We start from the raw sequence: 16189 nt of genomic DNA on the forward strand, positions 1-16189 counted from the left end.
GACAAGGCATCAAATGACTAATCACACAAACAAATGCAGGATAAAATACAATTCTTTATTGTTATTATTTAATTCAGCGTTCATAATATACAGATTTTGAAAACTCTATAACATATCAAAAGGAAGCAGACATGATTAAGCATTAAACATTCAGTTATCCACAAACGTATGCATCCACAACGCTGAACGCTTGATGATTAAACTTTGCTTCACTCTGGTACTGAAAGTTCACAGAGACGTCGATCTGATCCGGAAATCCTCGGCTCTTACAGTCAAGACAAACATTAGCACCAGAACACTAAAGAAGAAAAGGTCATACCCTCAGATTGATTCTGTTCAACTCAGCCATGAGGCCACATGCACTGCTCAGAAAGCTTTAAGACGGATATATCAAAATGATAGAACTTTTTTTTTGCCATAAACAAAATTCTTTAAGGTTATTTTAGGTAAATGAGAAAAGCCTTAAGTCATGATGTGTGTTGCAGGTATGTGCATGTTAATAATATTCAGCTTACTCAATGCAACAGTAACACTTACAGCGCTTTATTTCTCTTGGTGATTTGTTTGGCATACTAATCCTGTAGTGCTTTATTGTTTGTTTTACACAGAGAAAAGTATGTTTTGTCTCCAGTGCTAAACAGACAACCGCAACACAATGATACGAGTCGAACAACTGAACAGTTTCAGTATTGAGTTTTGTAGCAATGTACTTTGCTTGGTATCATTTTAATGATCAATCTATAGTTTTTATCCTAGTAACTTTGTTATTAGACAAAATGTTGGATTATTCAGTCAGACATGCATGCTTCAACAAACAGACTTAAAGGATAAACTCCATCCTACAACACTCAAACTAAATATTTTTTCTGATGTTTCTGCTGTTTGCGCTGATTGGCATAATGCATTATTAGTTATGAGGTCAGCGGTTGCATTTTCTAACAACAATGAATGTAATATTAAGAAAAGAAAGCAAACGTAATAGTGTAGGACAGTAAAAGTTGGACCCAAAAAACGCAATGCAGCTATACAGCAGTTTTAGGCGTTACTGCAGGCGAGGAAGTGAGAGTGCTGGATGGTCTAAAGGACTAAAGTGCTGCCGCACTGCTCTTTTTAGGTAGAGGGCTCACTATTGGTAATGTAGACAACCTGTAAGCAAAGTGAAAATTTGACCAGGTTAACTCTGAATTTCAATATTTAATCATTCATGGAGGCCACTAAAGAGCATATGATTATATACAGATTAATTATGCAACTCTCTCTAATGGATTTTTTATTTAACAATGTCTAGCTGATTATGAGGAGGTAATATATTCAAGATGTTTGGACACAATGATAGCATGGAATGCATATAGATATGTTTCACATTTAGTTGTAGAAATGAAATGAACGCTCATGGCATTCAGTATTACACAGCGTCAACCACAGAGATATGCGTTCTCAACTAAAATGAATGACAGCATGAGCCTGATGTGTTCTGTATTAATGTCCGAACCTTAAAAAGTTTTTTTTTGCTTTGTGTAGCACAGTGGAAGCTATTAAGGAATATTGCCCAATCCGATAAAAAAAATCCCTTACCACATTTACGTTCGTGCAAATCTGTATCAGCAAAACATGCAATAGCAAAGCAGATGTCTGTCTACACGTGATCACGTCTCATACACGATCAGAGATGCTGTGAATTCTCAGTGTGTCACGTGTTCATGAGCCTTACAGTCAATATCTGTGCTTCAGAGGTTTGCGTTCGTCATTGAAGTAAGGCCGTGTAAATTCAGCCTGGATCCAAGCCACCTGAAACAACAGTGTGAAATCTGCTGTCTGAAGCACAGGGTGCGAGTGTTGAGTGAGAAACATTCATCTGGTCTCTGTACAGACTGAAGGCGAGAGGTATGTTTTAGACAATTAAAAACCCTGCTGTTTAGTCACATTAAATCTGACCCTCATCAGTTAGAGAGCACCCTGTATTCAGTGAAGGGAAAAAATAGTGCTCTGTTTATACAATCAAATGTGGCATCGAGCGCTTGAGGCGTTCACATACACACACATCAGATATACATTTATGGACCACAGAGACTAATCAATAGCTTTTCACCAAAAAAAAAAAAAACTGTTCTAACAAGCATCAAAATCTGTTATAAACTCTTTAGCGAAATGGATAATTCTGCATTCTTTGGCTTTGATTTCTCTTACATTTCCCTCCTGAGTGGGAAGAAGGAGAGCAGCAGAACTACAGCTCCATCACAGTACCCTAGATCACGCAAAGAGAAAAGGTACATAAAATCCAGCTAATACAGACTTCGAGCTCCAAAGCAGCCAGGAAAAAAATTACAAATAAATTAAATAAATCAACAATAAAAAATAAAAGAAAATCAACAGTAACACCTGGACCGAAAACAGCAGCATCACATTTCTTAGTTATATGCTTAGCAAATACACCTTCACGCATTATATAGTCTCTCCTTGTCATTTTATGCATGTAGCTTAGCAAACAGTGCATGCAGGTTTATTAAGTGCGTACCACTAGGGAAAGTGGAATAGAGTAAAGACGACTGCGAAATTAAAGAACACACAAGAAGAGCTTCAAATCCTAAAACCTACATGCAACCAAATCTTTGCAGCCACTACACGTCTGAGGAAGTGAAGGATGCTGGGGTGGGGTTTAAGGTGTAGCTCAGGAGCGCTGCAGTGTTTTGGGTGTAGCTGCTATGAAAGAGAGGACAGAGATGCTGGATTCCTGGACCACATCATTTCTGGCCTCAGTATTAAATAATGGCTATGAAAGACACAGGAGGTAGAAGCTCTTCCTCCTGAGTTTGATCCTCTAAAATAACATTTCCTCTTCACTGTTGAAGGAATGTTAGATGAAGAGTAAGTAAAATCCTCCCTCTGTTTCTTTAACAGTTTATTGCGATGCTCCCAAACCCACACATTGTTAGTCGGCTTTTACTTTCATGGACGCTTTCACTTCCATACATGAGAGCCGAGTGTCTGATTAGTGCTGGGAGCTGAGGGTCCTCCCATGGGCTGTCCGTACCCCATCACGCGGGTCTGGTCATAAAGGTTCATTCCCGCCACTTGGTGAGTCACCTGAAACACAAACACACGACACTGCAACTTTAATAACACTCTTTTACTATTGATCATTTTTAACACAATGCTGTTGAATTCCTTATTCTGATTGGTCAGAAGGTGTTCAGAAACAATTTTCAGTCAATCAAGTCTAATATCGTTTATATGGTATCAACTCATTCACAGAAACCTATATTTACTCTATGCCTAGTAAGAATTTTATTTTATTTATTTTTTTTAAATCTGAAGACCATCTTGCAGTAACTACAACTAATTCAAAAAGTTTGACGTGTCATTCTTTACCAAATTTAAAACTGTAATTGATAAGAAACTGTAGTATGAGAGGAATAAAATAGGTGTACTTCTAGACACCTTCTAACTTAATAAATACATCAAGACAAATAAATAGCTCTCACCTGAGTGATGTTCCACTGTAGCTGCTGAGTCTGTTGCACCGCATACGCCTGCTGTGGCAGCGCGCCAACACCTCCCATCATGCCTCCTTGTATGCCCCCTTGTATGCCCCCCTGCACTCCCATCACTCCCCCATGCACACCAGTCATATACAGAGATGGAGTGGCCACTCCTGTTGGTGCCATGACACCAGGCTGCCCCAGCATGTTCACCTGAGGGGTCATCATGGTTCCCATCATTCCTTGCTGTGCGGCCAGAGCCTGGTATTGCCCATAGCCAGGTGCAGGTGCATAACCCATTTGAGCTGCCCCCATGTACATGCCAGCTGCAAACGACACACAATATTCATCACAATAATACATCAGGGGCTTTGTAATAAAGTACTCTGCATGCTTTCTTCTTCTTAGCCAGTATGAAAGATTTCATGCACATTAGTCGAGAAGCTTCTAAAATTTCCCTGAAATGAACTTTGTCCATAAATGTCTCTGAACAAAATGCTTCAGTTATCATACATCAACTGCCCTGTTTTAATTTCCTGTTTGTTTAGTTATTTTTCCTTTAAAAGGGCTGGAGGAGCTGGTAGTTTTCCCACAAACAGGATATTACTACACACAAGATACCGGAATCTTTTCGTACCATTAGCGGCTATGTTGGTCTGCGGTGTTACAGTGCTGTACAGTGACAGGATAGAGTCTTTGGACATCTTTTTGCTGCTTTCTTCATTTTTGCTGGGTGGGTCCAGAAAGAGGCTCAGGTTCTCCGGTACTGACGCTGCGGCCCGGCCTTTAGGTATAGAGCTGGACACAGAACTGGAACCAGGCTACAGTAAAACAAAAAGATCCATGACAATGAAACTAGAACTTTTAAATCTAGATCATCGTTTACACACATCTTGTGTTTTTGCTCTTCCATGTGGTATTTTGCAAAAACATTTTCCCATAAACAATATATGCAATAGATCTTTTACAGAAAACATTACAGAATATTAAAGACTTGAATCAATGGCAGCAGTTAAGTGCACGCCTTAATGGGCACGAGGGATTTTTCTCTGCTCTGCTCACAATTTTATTGCTCATGCTAAAATTTATATGTGCATAAACTGTCCTGTAATTAACACAAGTCATGGTACATAACAAATATACTTAATATCATGTTAAAATAAGCATGCCTGTGTTAACTGTTCTTTGAAAATTCGCTCTAATTACACTGGGTAATGGCTGATATTTTCACCTACATTATGTTGTGACAAACATTTTGTTCCTCATATAACCTGCTTTTGCTGCCTGTGGCTATTTAATGATAGCAGTGAATGGTCATTATTAATGAGAGCAATGATGTTGCTCCTGTTGATATTTTTACAGTTTGCAGTTTGTGTTGCTTTGATTAACACGAATGATAGTCATAAATAATAGTGAAATAAGTCCAGATTGGTGTCATTTCCTGTCCTAAAGAAAACTTAACAACATGGTATTTTTTGGTATCGTATGCTGGCATTGGAGCATTTCTTATGAGGATGAGCAAAGAGCATGGCACTGCTTCTGATTCAGCCCTAATAAGGATATCAGTGGATTTGAAAGAATGTTTTAAAAATGCTCTGCGTCACTAAAAATCTCTCAAGACTCTAACCATTTTGGAGTTAAGAACATTCTGAAATCTTACTGTGCTTCTGGCCGAATGTGAGGTGGCTGTAGGCAGGGAATTGAATAGATCCAGCGCAAAACTTTGCTCAGGACTGGCACTGCCATTGGCTACAGGAGCTGACGGGACAGGAGCATCTGTAAAATACACCAATGCTGTACTTACCTTGTGTTTTTCCTATTATATATTAATTAAGAATGTCAGAAGTTTACCTAGTCCTAAAAGGTCATTAACTGACTGTGAATGCTTCTTTGGACTGCTCTTGTATTGCTGAGGCTCTTCTTTCTTCTGTAAGACAAAAACATATCTGTTATCCTCTCTGAAATGAAACATGATCCATTGCTCATATCAACAAACATGACTAACCAGCTTCATCTTCTCGAAAACAACAGGTGGCTCTTTTGTTACTGTCTCACTCTTCTCTTTCTGGAAAAGACAAATGACAGGCTTAAATAATTAATATGACTACAAGCTAGACACATGGTTTCTAGTATGGATGATGAATTTAGACATACACGGAAGGTTTGGATGTCAATACATTTGTCCATATATTTCTTTTTTTCATACTTGTCTCGGATGAAGGTCTCAGCTGACCTGCAGGAGGGCGTTAAAGAAAACCGGTACTGTACATGTGTGTATCGCTATATACAAATGTCTCCTGCTAAAAGATTATTAGAAGAAGGATACTGGTCTGTCTCTGGACGCTGAAAGCACTCAGGCAAAAAGGCCTCATAGAGGCGCCGTGCCTTGGCGTTTCCCATCTCCTGCATACACTAAACAGAGAGGAAATCATTCACACATGATGCTGTCAGGTTAAAGACGAACTCTAAACATGGAATAGCATACAGACCAGAATTTGCTCCTGTGTCCATTGGTCCAGGTTAACAGATTTGACCCGAGATATGTGAACGCCAAGATTCCGATGGATTCCTGCACAGCGGATACAGATGAAGATCCCAAGATTCCAGGATGCCCATCTTGGACCTGTTAAATAAGTGTGGGAAAAGGGAGTATAAAAGAAAGTAAGAGAAATAAGGGTTGAACACTAAGTGGTTCTCTTGTATGCAACACTTTAGCACTATGTCCAGGCATATTGATGAGAGCCCAAGTATATGTTTCACATGTAGAAATGAGAAATCAATTGACATATGAACCTCCACAAGCTCAGGGAAAGGGGCAGACTGGCAGCGGCAGACTATTGAAAGTCTAACTGAGTGGATTATAAGTTACTATTAATGCTTAAACAAAAGAGGTTTTAGAAGTTTAGGCACTAACCAGTAGCTTCGAATTGGAACCGTGTCATATTAGAAGTTTGCTTGTGTATTTTTGTCCATGTGAGTATACATTTGTTGCGCTCTTAATTCAACCACGTTAATGTAGTCATAAAATACCCGATGCTTTGTCTATATGAAGATTCCTTTATGCGAACGATATGTGGTGACGTCTTGAATCTCCTTTATTCGCTATTCAAGTGCAAATGAGTGAGACCTTAACTTGAGTGTCTTGCTGAGAAGTTCAGGTTTGCTTTCTTCCATTCATCAGGACCTAAAAACGTGTGAAAAATTGACTGACGCATAATTGATTTAAAATTCAGTTATTTGAAGCAGTCACATTTCCCTTCATGGAGTTAAGTCAGACTAAAGACAGCTAAAGTGTGCCATGCTTTCAGCCTTAGTTTATTGGCAGAGATAGAATTAGGAAGAAAGCACAGCAAGCTTGAGCGTGACTCATTCCATAGAACGGCACCAACTGACTAACTTCACAGACCCTCACACTAAAACAGCCTGCAGATCTTTGATGAATATATATCTAAGAGCTCGCAGGGAACACCGGATGCTCGTGGGAAGAATTATAATCAGCTTCTCTTGCTCCTTTTTTTTGCACTCCTAAAACAAATTATGTAACTGTTCTTTTCTAAGCCACAAACAAATACTTCAAAGAGAACGCTGGCACTTAAGAGCTAAGCTCCACAGTAAAAAAATAAATAAATACTCCATTAGATGGCAGCACTGTGTCACTAACTATTTAAGTGGAGCATACTGCACCAGAGCGCTGTGCCCTTATGATGGGTGATGTCATCAAGTCACAAAAGAGTGTTGTGGCAACATTTGTCTTTGCTGGTCTCTGTGGGTTGCAGCAAGCATGTTGGGAACGCAACCTGAACAACATGCTGCAATCGTGCCTCAGGTGCTTCACAAAATTAGGCAACGGAAGCATCTGTAAAGTCGGCTCGACAACCAAGAGGAAGTTATTAATAGGCAGTCGATATCCAGAGTTCTGATTTTGGCATTCGTATATAGAGAAAATAAAATCAAATTTTGGACGCGACAGTAAAGCGGATTTTCCAGCACAAAACTGGCTCACAGGAGTTGGCAGAAATGCTTTAACGCAGTTATAAAAACTGAACATCACACATTACAAAATAAAAGTATATCCATAACGGCCCCTTATCGGCCCCTAGAGTTCAAAAACATCTCTGTGCAGCTTTGTGTGTTTACTGTATAAGGGTGAGAGTAGCTCCTAATCATAATGGAAGCATCCAGCAAAATATTTCACAGTAAACAAGGGAGCGACGGCTTTATCCAGTCTGTGTTGGCTTTAAGATCTCAGATTACAATGGGAATGAGAAAGGATAAAGATTCAAGAAAAGGACATGCCAAACAAAGGACACAGGCTGCCAGCAAGGTCCATCATTACAGGTTGTAGTGGAAAGTTGTTCTGGATTTGTGGTCTGGGATAAAACTTGGTGATGTCCAAATCACTTGCTCTGCCATTTGATGACTGACAATAGTTTTGCCAATGGGAAAACAGTACAGCAGATTTTCCTGTTACATGGCAGATTAAAGGGTATCATTTTACACTGGTGTGAATATAATAACATTGGGGAAGAAAAAATAACCCTGAGAAACCACTGCATACATGACTGACATGGAGCAAACCACTACATGTCCAGAACATACCTCTCGAGTTCTCAATGTTCTCAAGATGTATAAACATTTTGATGAAATAGTATTTATTTGTGTATTTGTTATTACTCTACACGTTTACAATAACAATGCGAAATACTTGCTAGCTTTAGCATCGGTGTCACTGTGGTTACCATGCAACAGATGCGAGCGATTTCTCAGGCGTTCTATAAAAACAGTGCTGAGCGGCTATTGGACGTTTGATTTGTGAAGTGGAGATCGGTCATCAGCTGGGTGAACAACCCTTAAATCTACACACACGTTTTTTGGCTTTTGTCATTTGAGACAGATGGACTCCATCAGCTATTCTCAATACCATCAATCAGCTCAAATCTAGTTTGAAGTAATCAGATTGTGAGGCATTAACTAAGAAAACTGGCTGGGAGTTAGTTAGTAGCATGTGGGCCAGAGTCAGAAAGGAATGATTGGGTGTCTTTGTGAAGGAATACTTTGCCAGAAAAGTGAGGTGTGACTGTCCTCAGATTTACTCCCACGTGAACTCCGGCAGAATTTGGTCTGACTCACATATTGGCAGAAGCAAAACCCGGCACCGCGTTGTACTGAATACTGAAACAGGAAGCACCATGTTATCCTAATTATTGACAAATGGAGAGTAATCCAACACCACAGACACATAATGCAGATTTATTTTTCCAATCATTACTGCAACTTGGCTTTTACATTGCTGATTTTGTTAAAGGCTGCAAGATGCAAACTGTTGTTAACGTTTCGGACCAGACCTGTGCTCAACGTTTTGTAGTGTTGATCGATAACATGAACAGTTTGCTGACCTGTCCAGACATAGTGATGGACTTAAATAGCATCTTTGTTTTTAAGATCGATCCGGAAAGAGACGTGTGTAGCTGACTCCGCAATCCTACGAAACATGGCAACGTTGAGCATGATCGTCAGTAAACTTTATGCTAGTTTGTTGATGGATCATGAGTTCACAAAGAGTGTGTCTGACTCTTTGCAAAAATGCTAGTATGCCAGAGTTACAGGGAGCAGACAGAATTATGGGTAGGGAGGGACAGTCAGTAACTTCAACAACAAAGCAAATCATACACCAATACATCCTGGACCAAAGCGTTTGTCTCTCAGTAAACAAACAAAAACACCTTTAGGTTATATACTGTGTTTTGATATCAAATACAAACTATAACATCAAACCCACAACACCTAAACTTGTAATGTTAAGATGAACAATTCCAAGATAGTTTGATGCCTATACTTGTTACTAAAAAAGGTCATGTACATTTAAATATGAGCACTTTGTTGAGAAGACGGAATTGACATCTACTGTGTCACTGTTTTCCTCAAACGTTATATTCACCAGTGCCAGCGTTCCTGTTAGAGATTGCTATAGTGATAACGGTTATCAGTAAGTGGCGTAACTAGAGTTCCAAATGATTTCTTGCTGCTAAAATGAATTTTCTGAAGGGAATTTTCTGGTGTTTGTGACATCAAGTCGCTAACGGCTGTAGCGGAAGAAATATGCTTTTAGATTCTGAATGATCTGAGAATTGTGAACACTTCCTTTTTTTTTAAATGGAAGCAGTGATTGTTTAGGGTTTCTTGGTAAATTCAGGACAAGGTTATAAAGTTACAGCAATTCAAGTTTCGTGGTCTGAATGGTATATGAAACATAAGATGGGAGTTTTTCCTGAGAGTTTAACAGATGGCTAATCAATGCTAATTCAACACAATGATGCTATAAACCTGCACGATCGAACAAGATGACGAGAGTGTGGAAAGACATGGTGGAGAAGTAAAGGAAGGGTAAAAAGGAGTGAATAAAAAGAAAGTCACAGAACAAAGACTTATGCCATTTTTGAGCCTTAGTCTGCTGTGATTTGTAGAGAGAGTATGTGTACTGAACAAACAGTGACCGACACACACACACACACACAATAGTGTTTACAGTCCTCTTACCAAGTGCCTCACTCACACAAGTGTAGAAAAAGCACACACATGTGATTAGAGAGCCCAGGTCCCCAGGAGGCTTCACACACACACACACACACAACACACACTCACTCACATACAGACAGACAGACACCCGACACACCTTCACGTAAATGGATTTAACCCACATCCTATTAGGCTCAGCATTAAGAGAAGCCACACACAGCCATGAGAGTGAAAGTTCTGCATTTCAGAGCAGAGTGGACATCAGGCCATGAACTGAAGACTTGTTTATCTCTAAATGAGTTCAACAAACTTTGTATATTGGTCACTGTTTGCTTGGCTTTTCTCATTGCCAAATGCTGTCTTATATCTTGAAATGCATAAAGGATGAGAAAATGAGACTATCATGCATCTCTAAAGCATAAATACTTCATCCTTTACTCAGCTTGAAAAGCAGAAATAAGTTAGGGACGCAGCTGAATTGTGTAAACATATGCTGCCTGTTTGCAATCAAGCTGAGCACATTAGAGACAAATGACTGCAGCTCTGTGATACTAATGACACAACGCATCAATATCTGTAGAGGAAAACCCTTTATTTCAGATTTATATCCTTAATCATAAACCTAATAACTCTACCATGCTGATACAGTTATTTTTATTTCAAACAAGGCCAAATCCATTTTATTTTTGTAATCATCGCCATATAATTAAACCAGATGATCCTAACAGAGTGTTAATTATTTTAATGAAACTAAATTTTCAATACTTTGTTCCACTAACAGGCTAACAACTTCTAGCTACGTGACCGAGCTCCGTGATCTAACCTTGCTTGAAGTTTTAGACTTGAACCAAATATTCAGTGTTTGATGCCCTTTAAGTACTGAAAGCTTACCTGATGAAACTTAACTTATTGTTATTAATAAAAGTAATATAATAAACTAATCCAAAGCTGTATTGTGCCTGTAAAGTTTAAGACATATTCAGCGTTCAGGCAACTTGTGTCAATAGTTATACAGCGATAGTTGAGATCAGAGTTGGGTTACGCAATATTCTGTGCTGTCTATTTAAAATTATGCAAATATTCTATGTAGATTTCACACTTTTGAGGTTGCCAGATTATTTAAGTAGTTGTATAGTAGATAAGCTTTATCAAACACATTTATCACAATTTTATACAGCAGTTAGCTCCGGCAGCATCATGAGTGAACATGGCATCCTTACATTTTCCATAAACATAAGATCTGACTCAAAACGCTTGTCAAGTGCAGATGAAACAGAAGAAGGGAAACCAATTTCTCCATGTGCACCTTTAACAGGAACGCACAAATCAATGTGCGCTAGCTAGTCGATAGTCTGTAACGTGAGCGTGGCTTCATTGAGATCTATTTCGGCCGAGAGAGCAAATATAGACAGATTTGTTGGCAACATTGTGTCTGCAATGTCAGTTAGCTGATGTTCATTTCTTACTTCATATATAATTTGAGCAACAGTGCGGTTATACTGATGATCGTCACGGCTGAGGTTATATGCATGACGATATTTAGTATAAACGGTACTTTTGTGTGATGATTAAATAATTGGTGATTTTCAGTTGCTGAGTGAATCATACTTTGCTGCCAATGTGTTGGTTAATTCAGTGAATTATTCTAAAGAGAATACAATCACAAACAGTTTGGAGTGTTCACAATTTTACCCACATGACAAGTTTACAAAATATACAATATCCCTGATTAAGCTATTGTCTCCTACAATGGCCCTTTAAAGAAAATATACTATTAATTTATTAAACTGTGTCATATTTATGCATTTAATATTTGCTTCAAATAGCATTCTGTTGGTGTTTTGAGGAAGCCTGGACTTATGTCCGAGATTATGTGCACAATTTCTGTAATCGATCCCTCCCCTGCTTGTTTAGTATAGATACGACCCTTTAAAAGTTAAAAAAATAAAAAAATAAAATAAATAAATGTCAAGGTCGTACTTTTTGGTTCGGGCTCAACAAAAAATGAGGTTTTGATTAATCCGGCAACATGAAACACATAACACTTATCTCTAGGATGAGACACCATTACCAATGTAATGCTTAATACATTTAAAGTGGATTAGTTTAGATAGAAATTTAGTTTAAATTTATGTAATGTAATATTCACATCTGCTGTTTAGTCTAAGATAATCAGGCTAATCAGATGCACATTTATGCATGTTAACTGTTTACAGTGGATAACACTTAAACCGTACACACATCATTCATCTTATGTCCTTGACTTGTCCACTCCTAATACGGATGGTTCTCGCACCGCTATGGATTGAGGTTCCCATGACAACAGGGGTATGCAAATGAGCTGCACTAGCTGTTTCGAGCAGGAAATGTCAACAACAAAACCACTTCCGTGCATGTGTTTTTTCCTAACCACGGTCTCACATCCATTTTTCGAATGTGTCACAGATGAGTTGCAATGAAAGAGGAATTGTATGCGTCGGAAATTACAAAACAGGGACAGAGTTGAGAAAGGGTAAAGGTAGCAAATACAACTTCTCACATTTGTACATACACATCCTGAACATGGTCATAAATAATGCTTGCTTCCCTAAACTGTCACACTACAATTTGCTTTCAATAGAACTAAGAGGTCCAGACATGTTCCAGCATGACAATGCTCCAGTGCACAACGACAGCTTCATGAACATATGGTCTGCCAAAGTTGGAGCGGAAGAACTCGAATGTCCTGCACTGAGCCCTGATTCTGACTCAACCTCACTAAACACCTTTGGGCTAAACTGAAACACTGACTGATCCCCAGACCTCCTCACTCTTATATCATCAGTGTCTGATCTCACTAATGCTCTTGTAGCCGAATGATCACAAATTCCCACAGCTACACTCCAACATCTAGTGGAAAGCTGTCACAAAAGAGTGTAGACAAACTTTTAGCCATGTAGTGTATTAAGAGTGTACATTTTACGACGATGCTCCACCACATGGGCTAAAGCTGGATGGACTCGGTAGATTATCCACCATCACATTCCACAATGCTGCTGACACCACCTTCACCTTACTAATTAGCGATTGATGGGAGAGGGCAAACACTAAGGCTAATTTCCTTCTTATTCATACTGTAGAGTATGTTTTATTTCTGCTTCTGTTTTGCTTCTGGGCTACAAGATAGAGAGAGTGAACGACATCTCACCCTGCAGCACCTCGCATCTCACACACACACACTTACATGACACGTCTGGCTAATGAGGTTCGGAGTGAGGAGAAGCTGTAGTAACAGCACCAGAACAGAGCTGTGAGAAATACCAAGACTGCATACGGAAGCTTGGGACAAACCCAGAAACCTGATGCAGAAAAATCAACCAAAACCAAAAACCCTCTGCAGAACCACAGCTGGAAACTGGAAACAACCAAGTGGATTTGGTGCCAATCCTGAGATACTGCACAGGGGATCTTCTGAATCCAGACGCTCACTTCCTTATTTAAGCTATAAATATATTCATTGTCATTCTTCCTATGTTCCATCATACATACATACAAACATACATAGAAAGTCGATGTCAGACTTCAGAAGAGCTTCCTCTGTTTTTTCGATGAGACAATTTCCTTTGCTTGACTCTACTGAGATTTGGGTGTGTGTAAAGGTTTGTGTATTTGGAGTAATTAGAATGCATATGAACAGATTACTAGGCTAGTTAATGACCAATGACTGGGAACCCACATGCTTGGAGTCCTGATGTATTTGAGCCAAGTGAAGCACAACAAACCTACATGGGGCTCAAGTCATTACAGCTGAGACTTGTCAAAACTGTTTTCCCAACTGCATCTGGCTGCGGAACTGTCCTCAGTGCAGCATAACTGAAGGATGCATATTGTGTACACTGTGTTCAGAAATGCCCGTGGACCATGTCAGCAGCTACTTTTGTACAGACGGTGTTCTAGGCCAAAGTCAGCAGAGGCTCAGCTCTGCCCGCAGGTCAGGGGAGGACTTTACTCAGTCTGGCCTGAGCAGATTACATCAGACTGACGGCGAAGCTGCTGAGTGTAAGATGGGAAAAGAAAAAAAACAACAACATTGGGCTGCTGGCAAAATAATGCATATCAGAAATAAACAAACAGGATGTGGCCATATGCTGGGGGAAGCCATGATGAAGCGAGAACAAAGAAAGAAAAAAGGCTACTGGCTATGTAAAGTGCCTAGCATAAATATTTACTCCCCTTGAAACTTTTCTACATTTTGTAGTAATACAACCTAAAACTGAACGATACATAATATGGATTTTATATCACCACATGAATCGTCGAGGTATTGTAAAGGTGGAAAACGTATGCACTTACATGTTTTAGACATTTTTGATTTGTAAAATGAGCGTTTGAAAGCCCCAGATTTGCTGGACCATAACATACCAAGACGCTGTGCACGTTTTCTTTTTTTAATCATAACGTCCACGTATGAGCTGAGAACGATCTTCACCGGTTGCTGATGCCACAGGTTCCTCACAGAGAAGTGTGACATCATTTACTCTCACTGATAGAGACGCCCGAGCACCAAATACAGACAAAATCCTATACAAAATTTGTCTGAAGAAGCAAAACAGACAAAGCCCTAAGATTGTAAAACATGCCACAAGTCTCATTTTTACATTTCCCTTATCCAGAGTGTCTTACAACAGAGCGATTAAGGGTTAAGGGTCTTGCTCAGGGTCCCAAACAGTGGCAGTTTGGTGGATCTGCGATCAAACCCAGGACCTTCTGATTGACAGCCCAACACCTTAACCACTAGTCTACCCACAGCTTGCACAAATGTCACCATTTTATAAAAGAATAATCCTACCCTTTATTTCAACCAAGGGATGAGCAGAAGACAAAAAAGTCTGAAAAGAGGAAACTTTTTTAATTCTAAAAATGACCCTTTGTCCAAAACATTATTTGTCCCTTTTTTTTTTAAATCCTTTTTAACACTAATAGACAATGCTTAATTAACCCTTTACGACTAAACGTGCATCTTCACATCAGAATCTTTACATATCTTCAAAACAAAGGCCTACACGTTTAAATCTGTTGACGTGACGAGATGACGAGAGTTTAAAAGTGTAAAATAAGAGTGTTTAAAAGTGTCTGGAGTGTGTTTAACCGAGGCTGACAGTGTGAAGTGAAGGAGAGTCACCTTTAGCTCGACAGTCTGCGCAGAACTTGTTTTCCTCCAGGGCGAGCAGTGATGACAGAACCGCCTGATAACGGTCAACATCTTTCACTGATTTCCCAGTCATTTCTACACCTTCACACACCTCTTCACCTCTTTAAAAAACGCCTCAGACTCCGTGTCTCTTGACACAAATATCCACAACCAGACTCGTGTTAAGAGACAATTGTGAAAAGCCGTTGATAATCGAGCCGTTTAAATGAGATTTAAACACCAACCGTCGAGCGCGCGAGCTGTTAGCCACTTAGCTTCTCAACTTCTCCTCAGTCGGTCTAAAAATAATGAACAAAATCCTTATTTAAACATTAACACGACATTTTTCTCTTTCTCTGTTATTTTTTTTATTATCGCTACATCTATACACATCTACAGTGATCGGTTTCCAAACGCAAACCGACAGCTACTCACTTCAGCGTCCTTTCCTCCTTTCAAAGAAGAGTCGCTATTCGTATCCGCTTCATCCGTTGATTGACGGTTAACTAGCCAATCGTAGCGCAGGACGTAAAAACTAGCATCCAATCCTCACACAGGAGAAAGGTTTTTGTCGGAATACGGGTAGGGAGAAAAAAAACTCCTTATTTCACGCTAGTACCGGTCAATGTGGTTGAGAGCTGCTCTTCGTATTTTATATATTTTGGTCAGAGTGTAGTGTTTGGTTTCTTTGTTGACTTTTGTCCTGAGAAACACAAAATAGTACAAAGGTACGACAATTTTACATTGTATGAAAATTATTGAAGTAAATAATATTATTTAGAATATAAAACATGGGACGTGGCGCCACCTGGTGGAATGTTGTAGTACGCCCCAATATTAAAGGAACAATTTAAATCAAGTTTACAAATATTTTATATATATATATCATAATGTGGCATGCTTCTCTGAGGTCTATGTAATGTCACTGCAACCAAAAATAAACAACAAATCAAAGCTTTTAAGTCTCCATCTTTTTTCTCCACTCAGTTTTCAGGAGTACCACTTTTTTTTATTTGCAAGTCTA

At 39.2% G+C, this 16189-nt stretch overlaps 1 protein-coding gene across 3 annotated transcripts; it reads right to left on the reverse strand.

The window, feature by feature from the left end:
• Positions 1-34: 34 nt before the first annotated feature.
• On the reverse strand, positions 35-15627 carry smap2 (small ArfGAP2). Of its 3 annotated transcripts, none has more exons than XM_060865662.1 (11): positions 15601-15627; positions 15157-15464; positions 5969-6102; positions 5806-5891; positions 5634-5712; positions 5485-5544; positions 5331-5406; positions 5140-5255; positions 4117-4300; positions 3483-3805; positions 35-3084 (listed from the first exon to the last, which is right to left on the reverse strand). In XM_060865662.1, exons 2-11 carry the CDS (start codon positions 15257-15259, stop codon positions 2959-2961), a joined length of 1287 nt encoding a protein of 428 aa, XP_060721645.1. In that variant the 5' UTR covers positions 15260-15464; positions 15601-15627; the 3' UTR covers positions 35-2958. The 3 variants fall into 3 exon arrangements, with proteins under 3 accessions (XP_060721645.1, XP_060721646.1, XP_060721647.1); XM_060865663.1 differs by lacking the exon at positions 15601-15627 and having other exon boundaries at positions 15157-15316; positions 15410-15594; XM_060865664.1 differs by lacking the exon at positions 15601-15627 and having other exon boundaries at positions 5140-5237; positions 15157-15594.
• Between the last annotated feature and the right edge of the window lie 562 nt (positions 15628-16189).

Source organism: Tachysurus vachellii, chromosome 3 (assembly GCF_030014155.1).
Source record: "Tachysurus vachellii isolate PV-2020 chromosome 3, HZAU_Pvac_v1, whole genome shotgun sequence".
Classification (NCBI taxonomy): domain Eukaryota; kingdom Metazoa; phylum Chordata; class Actinopteri; order Siluriformes; family Bagridae; genus Tachysurus; species Tachysurus vachellii.